At 40.8% G+C, this 15,840-nt stretch overlaps 2 protein-coding genes across 8 annotated transcripts in view; one reads left to right on the top strand and one right to left on the bottom strand.

Annotated features, from left to right (window-relative positions):
* Positions 1 to 860, bottom strand: part of RABGAP1 (RAB GTPase activating protein 1) — a 169,183-nt gene extending 168,323 nt beyond the window's left edge. Inside the window, exons 1-2 of one of the 3 annotated variants that reach the window (XM_070798118.1) lie at positions 662 to 860; positions 434 to 559 (exon numbers count right to left, since the gene is read on the bottom strand). The gene's annotated coding sequence lies outside the window, so the exon portion shown is untranslated. The remainder of the gene's footprint in view (positions 1 to 433; positions 560 to 661) is intronic. The other 2 variants (XM_070798119.1, XM_070798117.1) reach the window with 2 other exon arrangements.
* Positions 861 to 956: 96 nt separating this feature from the next.
* ZBTB26 (zinc finger and BTB domain containing 26) lies at positions 957 to 15,690 on the top strand. 5 transcript variants are annotated; one of them, XM_019970791.2, is made up of 2 exons: positions 957 to 1,081; positions 11,219 to 15,690. In XM_019970791.2, the coding sequence occupies exon 2, from the start codon at positions 11,229 to 11,231 to the stop codon at positions 12,552 to 12,554; it is 1,326 nt and encodes a 441-aa protein (XP_019826350.1). In that variant the 5' UTR covers positions 957 to 1,081; positions 11,219 to 11,228; the 3' UTR covers positions 12,555 to 15,690. The 5 variants fall into 5 exon arrangements, with proteins under 5 accessions (XP_019826350.1, XP_070654226.1, XP_070654225.1 ...); XM_070798125.1 differs by having other exon boundaries at positions 964 to 1,109; XM_070798124.1 differs by having other exon boundaries at positions 972 to 3,540.
* Positions 15,691 to 15,840: the final 150 nt, after the last annotated feature.

Genomic DNA, 15,840 nt, shown 5'->3' with positions numbered 1-15,840 from the left:
TCCCCAACTAGGAATGGAACCTAGGTCTCCTGCATTGTAAGGCGGATTCGTTACTGACCGAGTCACCAGGGAAAAGGACAAACTTTTCAAAAATGGCGGAAAAACGATAACCACAAGTAAAATAATGAAATTGGCTACAGCAGCGGTGATGGTTACCCAATATTGTGAAGTACTTAATGCCATGGAACTTCACACTTACAAATTATTAAAATAATAAATACTATGTATGTTTTACCACAATATCCTCGCTCCCCCATCCCCCCAAAAAACGAGGAGAACCCAGTGAACCATTGAATTGGCAAGATGCAAAGTGGCTCTAGAATGATACTGAAGTTTTCTGGTGGGCAAGACTGCGTGGACGATGCCATTCACCAACACAAGGACTATAGGAGGTAAGAAGCAGGTCTGCCGATGAACTTGAGTTCAAAGCTACCTTAACAGTGGAAAACCAATTGGACATGTCTTCTCGGCAGCTGGCCCTGGCGCAAGAGAGCTGATGGTCAGGCGAAAGAGAGTTGTGAACAATCAGCAAGTTGTAGGTAACGGAGAATGCAAATCCCTGGGAAACACCAACATGCAAAAACCGAGTGAGGTAAACGTCCTTCCCTCCGCTTCTGGGTCCCAAGAAGGCGAGTCCATACCCTAGGCAGGAGGAGCTTACCGACGCTTTAAGTGCAGCTGCGCCTTTCAGGCCCACGCAGACGGCAGACGGCCGAGTCGTAGCTAGAGAGGAGCGGCTGAGAAGGAGCGAAGTGCGCGGGGCCTGAGCCCCAGGCGCTAAGAAGCCACAGCACTTGCTCGTCGGCTCACGCGGGCGGAGAAGCTAGCGGGAGCCCGGGGTACCCGATCATCTCGCCCACGGCACGGAGAATCCCTCTCCTGGCCCGCCGCCCTCCCAGCCTTCCGATTGGCGGAGAGGACCATGGGACCTGGAAGTTGTCTTTGTCCGGCGAGGGCTGCCCTTCCGGTTCCGTTGGGTCCCCCTTTGGCTCGGGTTCCCTGCCCCTCCCCCTTCCCGGAGCCCCGAGGGGCCGGAGCTCCTGGCGGTGCCGGATCCTGACGGTGGCCTTCCCCCGGGTCTGTAAGTGCGGAGGCGGCCGGAGCGCCGGGTAGGGGTACAAGGTCTCTCAAAATCGAGCCCCCTTGGGGCCATGGATTGGCCGGGACCTGCACCGGGATGGGGGCCGAGGGGCTGGCCTAGGCTTGGGGGTGCTTACGGAGCCCTTGGCCCGGCCCCTGCTATGCCCCGCCCCTTTCCCTCCCCTGAGTCTGGAGTGGGGAGCCTAAGGATGCCCCCAGGGACCTCCTCCGGGGACCCCAGCCGAGGGCCAAGCAGTTGGCTTTAACCCGACTCTGGCATCTTTTAAGAAGTGCCAGTTCTCGGCCAGGGCAAGGCCTCAGTGCCAGCCTGCGAGGATCACTGTGGAGTGCAGCTAGTTTACCCTTTTGCCACTGGCTACAACACCTTTTTTATATCTGGCGCCTTGTCAGGCACTGGGAATTCGTAAGACATTGTTCTAATTTTCAGGGTCAAGTTTGGGAACCAGATAAAAACAAATGAGTGCTCCTGCGATATGCATATCAGTCGTATATGTATGAAACGTTCAAGGGGCTGTTGCCGGGGAGGCTGAAGAGACTTTCAGTTTTACTTGCGGATAAGGTGGAGAAGAGGTTTTGCCCTCAGAGGAACAGTTGCAGTGCTGAGCAGTTGCAGTGTGTGAGCATAACTTGTGTGGGAAGAGCAGGAGAGGGTTCCAGGGCTCTTGTGCGAAGCATGAGATATGAAGCTGGGAAAGTAGATGGAAGTCCAGATAGTGAAGATTTACAACTAAAAGAGGTGGGTACTTGTTGAAGAGTTTTGAGCAGGAGACTAGTGTGGTCACATTTGCATTGTAGAAAATCATCTTGTTCTGGAGGTCAGCCTATAGGATAGGAATGTCTAAGAACTGATTCTGGACTCTTTAGCTAAATTCTAGATGTTCTTATCGGAGATTCTTTTGAAGGTGTAATGGGATCAGCCTAGTGAGAAGTAACGGAATCCCAAAACCAAGTTATGATAGTATTATCAGAAAGAAAGCAGGTATGCTGAAGGGAAGGGCTTCCCTGGTAGCTCAGCTGGTAAAGAATCCACCTGCAACGCAGGAGACCCCTGTTTGACTCCTGGATTGGGAAGATCCACCGGAGAAGGGATAGGCTACCTACTCCAGTATTTTGGGCTTCTCTGGTGGCTCAGACAGGAAAGAATCCTCTGCATTGTGAGAGACCTGGGTTCGATCCCTGGGTTGGGAAGATTCCCTGGAAGAGGGCATGGCAGCCCACTCCAGTATTCTTGCCTGGAGAATCCCATGGACAGAGGAGCCTAGCAGACTGCAGTCCATGGGGTTGCAAAGAGTCAGACATGACTGAGAGTGCCTAAGCACACACATGCTGTAGGAAATGCTGTAAAGACTCCATAATGAATTGGATGTTGAGGGTGAAAGAGATATCAAAGCTGAGTCTTAGGTTTCAGGCCTGTGAAATTTGAAGAATGTTAATGCCATTATCAGCAATAAAACCATAAGCATAGTGTAGATGACCAGTTCATTTTTTGGATATTTGAATTTAAGGCCTGATGGGATAGCCACATGAAACTGTCCAGTATAGAGTTGGAAAGACAAATCTGCAGCTCAGCCTAAATGCCGTGGCTTGAGGTAAAAGTTTGAATCATCTTAAAGCACAGAGGTAGGAAGCCATGGAAATAGTTGGTATCAGGAAGGGGTTATTGACAATGAAGGGAATATTTGGGGAAATGGGAGTAGTTAATAGTAGTTGATAGAGTAGCAGAAACAGAAGTAGATGATAAAATATAATGATAAAACGTAAGGATTCCAGCAACCAAGAAGTTTCAGAAGTCAAGAGAGGAGAACACTGAGAAGGGTCCACTGAGACAATGGATGCAGAGCCTTTGGAGAATGAGAAAGAAAAAAAAAAAAGATTGCATTTCTTTATCAAGAGATCATGAGTGACTTTTTACAAAGCAATTTTAGCAGAATGATGAGGTGATAATATGTGAAATAATGGAGAGACCTCAGGTGGTTTGGTATCAAATGAGAATGAAAGAAATGCCACACGTTAAAGGACTTCACAAAGGATATTGACAGGCTGTATTATTGATCTAACATTTGGTTACAGAGCACAATTCCAGGCACTATCCTAAGTTCTTTTAAAAAGTAACTGAATTTAAAACATTAATTTACTTTTAAATTAGTTTAATTTTCCATAACAACCTATTGTTATGGAAATATTAATATTATGTTAAGTACTGTTATTTCTTTGACAGATGGGACAACTGAAAAAACAAAAGTAATTAAGTAACTTGCCCAAGGTCATACAACTAGAAAGTGGTGGGGCAGCGTTTTGATTCTTGGAAACCTGGTTTTATCCACTGTACTAAGCAGTGATTGAACATGGGAGTCAAAAGAAGGGGAAAATTTAAGCAAAGATAGACTCTTGATTAAAAAAAAATGGAGAGGCTTGGAAGAGATCCAGATTGAGAAGAAGGTAAGTGATGGATTTATGTTTCTGTTACGGATTTATTTTTCATTTCTTTTCCCTTAGATTCTCTTCCAATATGTGCCATTTTAGGTCAGTTTCATTCATAGTTAGGTATGTCATGCTTTCATTTATTAACTTATCCAAATCAGGTCTTCTCTTTAGCTTCAGAGCCGTATCAGCTAGCTAATCGATCTTCCCCTTAATGTCATGCAGGCTCCTCTGGTTAAACATTTTAAAACCTGACCCATGGTCGTTTCCCCCAGCATTTCCTTGCTTATTGAATGACATTCTGTCAGACATCCAGTTTCTCAAACCAAATACCTAGGAGTCATCGTGACGTTTCATCCCTTGTTCCCTACCTTGGTTATCAAGTCCATCAATTCTTTGAGATATCTCTGGAATCTGTTAAAATAAATCCATATTATTTCTTCTCAATTTCATATTATTCAGTTCAGTTCAGTCGCTCAGTCATGTCCGACTCTTTGTGACCCCATAAACCGCAGCACACCAGGCCTCCCTGTCCATCACCAACTCCCGGAGTCCACCCAAACCCATGTCCATTGAGTCGGTGATGCCATCCAACCATCTCATCCTCTGTTGTCCCCTTCTCCTCCTGCCCTCAATCTTTCCCAGCATCAGGGTCTTTTCAAATGAGTCAGCTCTCCGCATCAGGTGGCCAAAGTATTGGAGTTTCAGCTTCAACATCAGTCCCTCCAGTGAACACCCAGGACTGATCTATATTATTTGGGCCCTCATTATTTCTATATCGCTCTGTTAAAATAACACTAACAGGTTTCCTTGTCTCTACATCCACTGTTCTCAGAAGTATTCTCCACAAGTTTTTATTTTTGACTTATTGAGTTTTAGCTGGTGCAAGAGTTTAGATAACATGCATTTCAAATGATAGAGTAATAGCCTAGGGCAGTTATTTTTTATTAGATTGAACTGAGGTTGGTGGTGGTTGGTGGTTTAGTCTCTGAGTTGTGTCCGACTTGCGACCCCATGGACTGTAGCCTACCAGGCTCCTCTGTCCATGGGATTTTCCAGGCAAGAATACTGGAATGGGTTGCCATTTCTTTCTTCAGGGGATCTCTCCTTTGCAGGAATTGAACCTGGGTCTCCTGCATTGCAGGGACATTCTTTACCGACTGAGCTACAAGGGAATCTGAATTGAGGTTAAGTTTGGTTAAAGTTAGCCATGTTGTTGTTATTTAGTCACTAAGTCACGTCCGACTCTTTGCAACTCCATGAACTGCAGCATGCCAGGCTTCCCAGTCCTTCACTATTTCCCAGTTTGCTCAAGCTCACGTCCATTGAGTTGGTAATACTACCCAACCATTTCATCCTCTGTTGCCCTCTTCTCCTACTGCCCTCAATCTTTCCCAGCATCAGAATCCTTTCCAATGAATCATCTCTTTGCATCAGGTAGTCAAAGTATTGGAGCTTCAGTTTCAGCATCAGTCCATCCAATGAATATTCAGGGTTGATTTTGTTTAGAAATGACTGGTTTGCTCTTGCTGTCCAAGGGACTCTCCAGCACCACAGTTGCAAAGCATCAGTACTTCAGTGCTCAACCTTCTTTATGGTCCAACTCTCACATCTGTACTTGACGACTGGAAAAACCATGGCTTTGTCTATATGGACCTTTGTTGGCAAAATGATGTCTCTCCTTTTTAATACACTGTCTAGGTTTGTCACAGCTTTCCTTCCAAGGAGCAAGCATCTTTTGATTTCATGACTGCAGTCACTGTCAGCGGTGATTTTGGAGCCCAGGAAGATAAAATCTGTCACTGCTTCCACTTTTTCCCCTTCTATTTGCCATGAAGTGATGGGACCAGATGCCATGATCTTATTTTTTTGAATGTTGAGTTTTAAGCCAGTTTTCTAACATCACCTCTCTGGGCCAGGAGCTCAGAGGCCCAGGGGTCATGGGCCACATAGGCCCTGTTGCTTGCCTGGGCTCCTCCCCACAGCGTCCTGCTGAGAAGTGCATGCAAGCCAAGTTAGGGGTCCCAAGTCAGGAGCAGGGAAGAGCCCTGTGAACCGCTGCATCCCTGCCTGGCCAAGGAAGGACCATGTGCAGGGAGGATGGAGATTTAGGAATTTCTTAAATAGAGAAGGTAATAAAACATTGAGAAACCAAGACAGGTTTTCTGAGGAAGTCAGCCTCAAGAAAATAGCAAAAACTTAAGGACTAAGCTTTGAAGAATATACTTACCTTTTCACAATTTACAGAATCCTTAAGGAACAGATCAGCCAAAGAATGGTGGAAAACTGAGGCCAGTTGTTAAGTCACTTGCCCACTTCTGTACAACAGTTTAAGAAGAGTGAGCTAGATCTATTCAACATAAATAACCAGATTTATTCAACATAAATAACTCTTAAAAGCAATAAACGAAAAAGTCGCAAAGCAATATATATAGTTTGAAAGTAATTTTAGTTTTTATTTTCTGTGGCTGGGAGTGTTATACATAGTAAAATGGAGAGGGAAGGAGATTCATTAAGGAAGAAACTGAGAATCAACTGACTGAATGGAAGGAGGTTGAGAAAGCGGACTTTTACTTCACCTATATTCAAAAGTTCTTCCAGGAACGGTATATTTCTGTAATGTTACTTACAGATTGTATAAACATGTTGTAAGTAAAAGAGTGAGCAGTTGGAGAATGTAGTGTCATGAAAGTTACCCAAAAGAAGAAAAGGATTGAGTTTTATAGAAAGGCTGTAGTATATTACAGCCTCTTTGAAAAATGGCATATGGTGTTAATGAAAGAGGAAGAAAGATTTCGAAGTAGTTGTGCATGCTAAGTTGAAAGATAAAGGTACTTTTATGAGGTAGATGAGAAAACAGACTGAAAGTTTTCCTTATCAGTATCATTAGAGGCATTTGAGATAAGAAACGTGGATATTTTCACACTGTCCCTTGCTTAACAGTGAACATTGTTCAACCTAAAATATTCACTGATCCTTTTGGGTTACTCCTGTTTGAACAAAGGGAAATTTCAAATCAGCTGCAACATAGTGATTATAGAAGAATTGTGTAAATATAAACAAAGAAAAAGTGATTTTAAGTGAGGCTATTTCTATTTCATTGATGTTTGGAAAGGGGGTCATTTAAAACTTGCTAAGAGAAACTCAGCAGTATTCAGACTTAATCACAGTAACCCAGACAATAGTTGATAAAGACCTGAACTATGCCAATGGTAGTAAGAATATAGAGAATTTGGAAATCATTCTTTGAAAAGAATCAGCAGAATGTGGTGACCAAGTCTCTAGTCTACCTAATCAGTTCTGTACTTTCAGTTCCTAGAAGGTCTGCTATAATCTAGAATTATGTGAGTGATTTCTATGATGATAATGAATAATTGCTACTAGAAGTTAACTATAGTTGGGGAGTCTAAAAATCAAATATATTCATGATTTTTATTGTTTTCTTTATAAATGGCATTAAGTTTCATCCGACAAAGATGAATGCACAAAAGATAGAAAAATAATATAAAGTTAAAATAGGTGAGAAAGGTAAGACAAGGATAATACATGAATGGTTTACTATTAAAGCCCTCTAGACTTGACAAAAATTTGGCTTCAATTTGTATTTTTTGTTTTTAAGCATAAGTCTTTTATTGAAGCATAACTAACTATACAAAAGCATATCAATCATCAGGGTATAGTTGAATGGATATGAATGGAGATGACAGTTAATGTTCATAAGATAAAACTTCAGCTAGCCTAGTTCTGTCATACATGAATTTTGGCATCATGTCGCTCAGGCATAATTTCTACCTCTAACATTTAATACTTTCCACCTTTCTTAAATAAGCAAGTGACTTATGTTCACCAAGCTTGAATTTCCTCATAAGCAAAGTGGAGATGACAATAATACTTACCTCATAGAAATTTTGAAGATTAAATGGGTCGATTTGGGTATACCTGGTACTCAGCAAGGGTTCAGTAAAGATTAGGCATCCTTTTTCTTATTTTTAAATAAAATTAAACTAGTTCATATGAAACAAGTACTCCTTTTTATTTGAACATTTTTAAATTTCTGTTTAAAATTTCATTTTATGTTGTCAAAACTATTTTTTGGAAACAAACCCTAGACAGAAATTTTCTAGGGCACTCAAAAACAGTATTAATAATGAAAGGCATCTCTACCATAGCTCAATAGTAACTTCATAGGGAACATTAAGAGTTAGTTACAGTTATTATTGAATGAGTTGTGTACAAAATAACAGTTGGTTCTTGACCTCAAATAACTAACCCTCTGATGGAAAGAGAAACTAGTGACAGGAAACAATTAACAGATGAACTCTGTGGCCTGGAAATAAGAGTTTATTAAAGAGAGACAATAGAGTGGGCTGACACATTAAGGAAAACTTCTTAAAGGAGAAATAATAATTTTTCCTCACATTCTTGGACTACAGCAGACAAATCAAGCACGTCCCTGAGATACCTGACTGCTCCTGTTGGTAAGTCGCTTGAGACTGATGAATAGGAGGTAAATGAAACTGTATTCCAACTCCTGTCTTTGGAGCTTCAAGGAACAATGATCCCTGAGGAAAGTTGCCTAAAGCAATTCGAGTACTATCCTGGTATAGATGGAAGCAATTAGTACTTATTTTTCAGTGTTAGTAGGAAAGTGCCGTTGTCGTTCAGTTGCTCAGTCTTGTCCCACTCTTTGTGACCCCATGGACTGCAGCACGCCAGGCCTCCCTGTCCTTCACCATCTCCCGGAGCCTACTCACACTCATGTCCATTGAGTTGATGATACCATGCAACTGTCTCATCCTCTGTCACCCCGTTGTCCTCCTGCCCTTCTGCACTCAGGGTCTTTTCCAGTGAGTGAGCTCTTCCCATCAGGTGGCCAAAGTATTGAAGCTTCAGCATCAGTCCTTCCAGTGAATACTCAGGGTTCATTTCCTTCAGGATGGATTGGTTTGATTTCCTTGCTGTTCAAGGGACTCCCAGGAGTCTTCTCCAGCACCACAGATCAAAATGCTGACCTGCCAGTAAATTCAGGACAAGCTAAACCTCTAAGAAATAGTGCCCCTTGTGTTTGGCTATTTGAACAACAGTCATTTGTATAATTTCTAGTTACGAATTGGGATATTCACCACTGCCAGATCAAATATGTCAAGCAACCATAATTGCTAAAATTGACCTGTGATGGATAATACTTTTGCGCCACTTTCTTTACTAATATATTCCCATGTCTCCAAGATTTTTCCTTTTCATCTGGTATTTACCATCTCTTCTCTGATGCTACATATGCTTCTCTACATCCCTCCTCTCTCATCTTCATTGTGATTATAATTTATCTGTACACTCAGAGTGCCATACAAAGAAGATGCTTGTAATTTATGTATGCTGCTGCTGCTAAGTTGCTTCAGTCGTGTCCAACTCTGTGCGACCCCATCCCTGGGATTCTCCAGGCAAGAACACTGGAGTGGGTTGCCATTTCCTTCTCCAAATTTATGTATAAATGTGTTTAAATATACCTGTGCCATACCAGTCCCTCCTCCTAAGTCTCACCTCTCTTTCAGTGACATTTTAATTCAGGTGAACTCCTAAATTTAGAACCTTTGCATATTGCTTTTTTTCGTGTCTCCCACAAGTTTTTTTGAAATGTCTTTTTTTTTCCCCCTTGCTCCTTGTACCCATTCATTTGTATGCTCTCATAGCCTCAGACTTGTAATGCTTATGCAGACACTGCACTGGTCTTCCTAACAGCAAGTCTTCCTATTACTGTCAAATGAATCTTAAAGGTTCAACAGATACAAACTGAGCACCTGCTGTGTGTTTAGTACTATATTAGGTGATGGGTATACACACCAGTTTGAACAGAATAGGGTTTGCCAGCAATGTGGATGCGTTACTATTGAATTTGAAACCAAAGGAAAGAGTGTTTCACCCTAGAAGATGCAGATTCCCAGCATTAGCCCTATTGAATGGGGCAGAGATTATTCTAATGCCATGAAGCTTGCAGTTTGAAGGATATTACTGTTAGTATTTTGAGGTTACAGTTTCAGTAGAGACAACTGTTCTGATCTAAGGGGTTAGAGAAGGGTCTCAGAGGAAATAAGAGAGTCAGAATTGGCTGAGAATAGTGTTCTGGACTAAAGAAATACCTGTAGTAAGGTTTGGAGTCAGTAAAGTACTATTATGAAGTAGGTGCTGAGCATTATGATTGAGACCTATATTCTGCTGTCACAAGCTGGTGTTCTATGGGCCTTTGTAACTCAGTGGTCTAGAACATAAAACTAAAGATTGGGCTTCAGGAGCCAGATGTCACTAGGAACTGTTGGTTGTGATTCTCAACTATGGAGTTGATGGAGATACAAAGTTCAAGGTGAACTTACTGATGTACTGAAATTGTGGAGCTACTTCTCACGGGTAGATCTTATATACCCACTGATTTCACAGAAGATTGGTATATAGACAAGGTGTTTATTTTTACTATGACTGATGGGCTGTCATCGTAAAAATAATATGTTGACGGTGTCACATTGACATGGCTAACTCATCGTTCCCTTTAGAGTGACACGTGGGAGGCCAAGTAAGAGTATGGAATCAGAACATGAGGAGTTTCTCCAAAGAAATTGCTTTACAACAGGACATATACGCAGTTTTTACAAAGAAACCGTCTCCATGGTTGGTTGGTTTTTGCCAATGTTTACCTTAATTATTATTAAATTTACTTGATCAGTTTATATTGGAGAGGTTCGTCTTCATCCAGGAGATGACAGGAGGTCACAAAGATTTTAGGCAGGGATTGATATAAACAGATCTATGTTCTTGAAAGATGACATGAGGTGGTGTAGGAGTTGGTTTAGAGGTAATAGAAACTGGAACCAATGGGCATTTATGAATGAATTTGAGTAGTCCAGTTGATGAGTAATGATGGATGAATGGGGATAAAGAAGAAAGCAAGCATCTAATAGGGATTAACTAGATCCACTGTACTCTTACTCAGATTCCCACCAAGTGACTCATCTGGTTTTTCTATATCAAATATTTACTTCATGTATCAACAAATGTTTCTTAAGAAAGGATTTAGGTTTGTCCAAAATGCAAAGAACAAAGACCTGTGCCTTTGACACTGTCTAAAAGTTGTCCCTTTAAACATGTGACTTTCATTTTACTGCAAAAATACTTGTATGAGTAAATTCACATCAGTTTAGACAGAAGAGGGTTTACCCAGGAATGGGACAAGCAGTGCCATTACAGTAAAATTCAAAGCAAAGGAAAATAGTGTTTTGTCTTTGAAGAAGCAGGTTCACAGTATCATGCAAAATAAAATCGTTACTTATTACTTTATTACTTGTTGGGATGTTTTAGGTAGTTCATGAAACCTGACAGAATTCTGATTTGAGAAGCAAAAGAATGCCCTTGGAATAACTCAAGCACTGTTCTTGTATTAAGCGTCTTAAAAAGCTGAATGAATGCCAAGCAATTTCCACTAATATAAGTCCACTCCTTTAGCTGCAATTGACACTTGATGTTGGTGAGGAGTCATTTTTAACAGCCTTCAAAAGCTGTTATACTAGCTTCCTCTTTCAAGGGAAATTTCATTCAGATACATATGAACAGGTATGACAACACAGATTTGTTTTTGGAAGGAAAATCCAGGTTTTCTTAATTGTTTGAATTTTCTTAAATTCATCCTTTTTACATTTCTGTTCTTTAGGTCTGCCAAAATGTCTGAAAGATCAGATCTCCTTCACTTCAAGTTTGAAAATTATGGAGATTCAATGTTACAAAAAATGAACAAATTAAGAGAAGAGAATAAATTTTGTGATGTTACAGTTCTCATAGATGATATTGAGGTACAGGGGCATAAAATTGTGTTTGCTGCAGGTTCCCCCTTCTTAAGAGACCAGTTTTTACTGAACGATTCGAGAGAGGTGAAAATCTCCATATTGCAGAGTTCCGAAGTGGGGAGACAATTGCTCTTGTCGTGCTATAGTGGTGTGCTGGAATTCCCCGAGATGGAACTGGTCAATTACTTGACCGCTGCGAGTTTTCTTCAGATGAGTCACATTGTAGAACGGTGCACGCAGGCCTTGTGGAAGTTTATAAAGCCAAAACAGCCAATGGAAAGTAAAGAGGGATGTGAACCACAGAGTGCTTCTCCCCAGTCGAAAGAACATCAGGGAGATGCCAGAGGCTCCCCAAAGCAGGACTCACCTTGTATTCACCCATCTGAAGACAGTATGGATATAGAGGACAGTGATATTCAGATTGTTAAGGTAGAATCTATTGGGGATGTATCAGAGGTTAGAAGTAAAAAAGATCAGAACCAGTTTATTTCTTCTGAACCCACTGCTTTACATTCATCCGAGCCCCAGCACTCTCTGATAAATTCAACTGTGGAAAACAGAGTAAGTGAAATAGAGCAAAACCATCTCCACAATTATGCCCTCTCTTACACAGGCAGTGATAACATCATCATGGCCGCGAAAGATGTCTTTGGGCCTAATATTCGAGGTGTAGACAAAGGCCTGCAGTGGCATCACCAGTGCCCAAAGTGTACCAGGGTGTTTCGTCACCTGGAGAACTACGCCAACCATTTAAAAATGCACAAACTCTTTATGTGTCTACTCTGCGGCAAGACTTTTACTCAGAAAGGCAACCTTCATCGACACATGCGTGTGCATGCCGGCATTAAACCTTTCCAGTGTAAAATCTGTGGGAAAACCTTTTCTCAGAAGTGTTCCTTACAGGATCATCTTAACCTTCACAGTGGAGATAAGCCCCATAAGTGTAACTATTGTGACATGGTTTTTGCACATAAGCCAGTTTTGAGGAAGCACCTTAAACAGCTGCATGGCAAAAACAGCTTTGATAATGCCAATGAAAGAAATGTGCAAGACCTCACTGTGGACTTTGATTCTTTTGCGTGTACAACAGTCACAGACTCTAAAGGGTGTCAGCCGCAGCCTGATGCGACACAGGTCCTGGATGCCGGTAAACTGGCCCAAGCTGTCCTGAACTTAAGGAACGATAGCACTTGCGTGAATTAAACAGGGCCTTTGTGCTCCTAACTAGAACTGACTACAACAAACATGGCAATAGTCCGAGTCTTTTTAGGAGTCATTTCGCTAATTTGACTTCTCCAGATCCTCTGTGCAGGTCGTAGGGGTGAGTCAAAGCACTAACAGACCAGGCAACTTGCCACTTGGAGTGGTCTTGCCTGCCTTTTGCCCTTTCCTATGTTCTGTTTTGAATTATTTATCCTGTGATGTCTGTTTTCCTTTCCCAAGGAGTACTCCATTTGTCTACCTAACATCAACTTATGTCTTAGACTGACACTTATTTTAGACTTTCCACTGGGCACATTCTGAAGGTACCAAGAAGTTAATAACATCAACTCCACTCCACCAATAGATGCTATGCTAAGGGAAGCAAATAATCTTTTTCTTTGGTAGGAAATAAGCTGAGATATAAGGTGATATTGCTATCAGCCTGAATATGTGATAGAACTTCTAGTTCTATCACAACCACTGATAATTCATCTATGTCTGATAAATGAATGAATCTACTTATCCTGGAGCTGGCTATAAAGAAGTATTTTAGATTATTCTGTACTCTTTTCAACAGTTTATGGCCCAGCTTCATGTGATTGAAGTTGACATAGACCAGAGTACAGTATTTCCATCAATACCTGCAGACAGGAATCATCATTGGGGAGCATAACCAACAAAGGGTAGTAGTTGTACAACAGTACTTATTTGGGAGGTCTTCCCCCGAAAGAAGTCAAATGCTTATAATTATTCTGTAGCTTACTTGGTGATGCTTTCGGAATCAGGATTGCTCCAGGTACACTTAAAGTGTGCTAACATATAATGGTCTCTCTTTAAAAAGGGGCTATCTGGAGTCAGTCTCTAGACTTTGCTGTAGAAGTTTGCTATTGCTAAGGTGAGTTTGGCCTTCAGTTTTGTCCAGCATATTGTAATAGTCTTTGAATTCTCATTTCCTTGTGTACCTTAATTTCTAAAGTGGATGAAAAAAGTGGGTCAGGAGCAGTCAGATTTTTGCATTTAGATGTTCCTATAATGGTACACAGTCCCACCTCATCCCCTTTGACAGATCAAATACAAAGTTGATTTTCCGTTACGGAAAAACAAAACAACTGTTTTTCCTAAGCACATGTTCAGAGATAAAATTTTGTCTTACTTGTTTCTGAACCATGAGTTAGATGTAGATAATAGGAGTGTTTGAGTCCATAGAGAATCTTAAGAAATCATTTAGCCTGCCTCTCGTTTTTTAAGTTGGGGTATCCAAAGCCCAAAGAGGTAGCCTGGCCAAGGTGGCCAAAGTAGACTGAGTAGGCTAAATATGAGCTAAGGTCTCCTCATTTCTCACTGTCCCTTGGCTTAAAAAGATTTAGTACATGATCAAGAATACTTTAGCAAAAAGTTCCTAGTTTGTGCTTCCCCTCCGTGCATCCTTGTGTGCGTTCTAAGACAGCCTCAGTTTTGCAAACAGAACACCATAGAAGGATTTATTTTTGTAAGGTAATTATTTTTTGGTTAGGATGAATATTACATTCTTCCTAAGCAAGCAACTGATTTGCTGGGTGTTGATTAGGAACAGAAAGGACAGATAACAGTGTGAGAAGGATCCAAATGTGAAACTAATTTTTTCTGGAAACAGTGTTTAGTTTCCATCAGGATTTCCTGATTTTTGTTTCTGAGCTGTGAGAGTCCCATGTATAGATGAACCAAAAATTAATTTTAACTTGAGTCCTGCTAAGTCACCTCAGTCATGTCCGACTCTGTGCGACCCCATAGACGGCAGCCCACCAGGCTCCCCCATCCCTGGGATTCTCCAGGCAAGAATACTGGAGTGGGTTGCCATTTCCTTCTCCAATTTAACTTGAGTAGTCAGAGGGTATTCTTAAAGTTGTTAGAATTTGATGCATTTACATGTGAATCTGATTTGAAGTATAATTTCTACCATTTGTTAAAAGGTTTTAAATGAGAATAAAATGGAGTGGTAAGACTAATAGGTATTTTATGCCTAATGTCACTCATTATATAATCTAATGATGCTACCTAGCATTCTGGTTTTTATATGATCCAGCCAAAGAGTACCAATTCTATGCAATAGTGAGACACTAATATGTTAACCACTGTTTCACTTTTTTCTCTAAACATCATTTTATCACAGGGAACTTTCAAGTTGGGGTGCTTGCTTTGCGTAAATTCATGTCTTGTTAGTGGTTTGAAGACTAAAAGGCATGGCTTCAAATAAAACTGGTCTCTTTGGTTGGAGACTATTTCCGGATTCATTCAAGCATTCAGGAGACATTTATTGAACACATATTATTGTTAGGCACTATGCTAGATACTGAGAATTTGAAGATAAGATTGTTATGGTCTCTGCCCTCACAGAGCTTACAGTCTCATGTAGTCTTAGTGAGATAAGGTATCAATTTGGTTTTATCCTAGGAAGAATAAAGAAAACTGCCTTGCTTTCTTTGATCACTTAAAATCAGCCTCTTGATGGTTTTGTATGAGTAAAACTTGTAGTTCTCACCTTTTTCAATTGCAAACCACTGAAGTGGTTTACAGTCTCCCCCATTTCTTGGCTGGAGAGGTGTTCTGTTTCTGTGAGACATTTTCTTAATTTTGGTGGTACTTGACTTTTTGTTTATACATGTTTCTTAGATTATATGCAAAGTGATCAATTTACTGATATTGAATATGTTTTACAGAGGAAGATGACTTTCAAAACTAGTTGTATTCTTGTAGTGGAGGAAGATTTTTTAAAACTGTAGACATTCAGCATTTGTATTTTATGGATCCCCAGGATAACTAAAAATGAGAGGGTTCTGTTTTCCTTAGTTTGGTTTTTTAAAAAATCACCGTGTCACAGTTATTTATTTATTATTTAATTTTAAAGGCAAACTCCAAACTGAAGTGGCTCTGAGGTAAATCAGATGTGGTTTTAATTTGTTTTAGTTTATTAGAAGATCTATAAATGGAGGGTGATCACCATCACTACTTCTAAAATAATGTCCTAAACAAACAACCCAGAACATTTTATTTCAGCTGGTGAATAGCTGTTCTAAATCTGTTGTATGTTAGACATACTGTGAACTACCTCTTCACTTATTATGGGGAAGTTTCCTTAATAAAAGTGTGACAATTTAAAGCTCTGGTGTCAGTGGTTTATTTTCTCTCTTTTCCTCCTGCTTCCCATTCCAGTTGCTTGAATTTGAATACAGGAATGTTTTCTCACTCTTATTCTTGAAGACATGTTAATCAAACATGCTGAGCTTGGCTTCAGAAGCAAATCTGGGCT

Source organism: Bos indicus, chromosome 11 (assembly GCF_029378745.1).
Source record: "Bos indicus isolate NIAB-ARS_2022 breed Sahiwal x Tharparkar chromosome 11, NIAB-ARS_B.indTharparkar_mat_pri_1.0, whole genome shotgun sequence".
Lineage (NCBI taxonomy): Eukaryota > Metazoa > Chordata > Mammalia > Artiodactyla > Bovidae > Bos > Bos indicus.
This window is presented reverse-complemented; position numbering and strand designations above follow the sequence as displayed.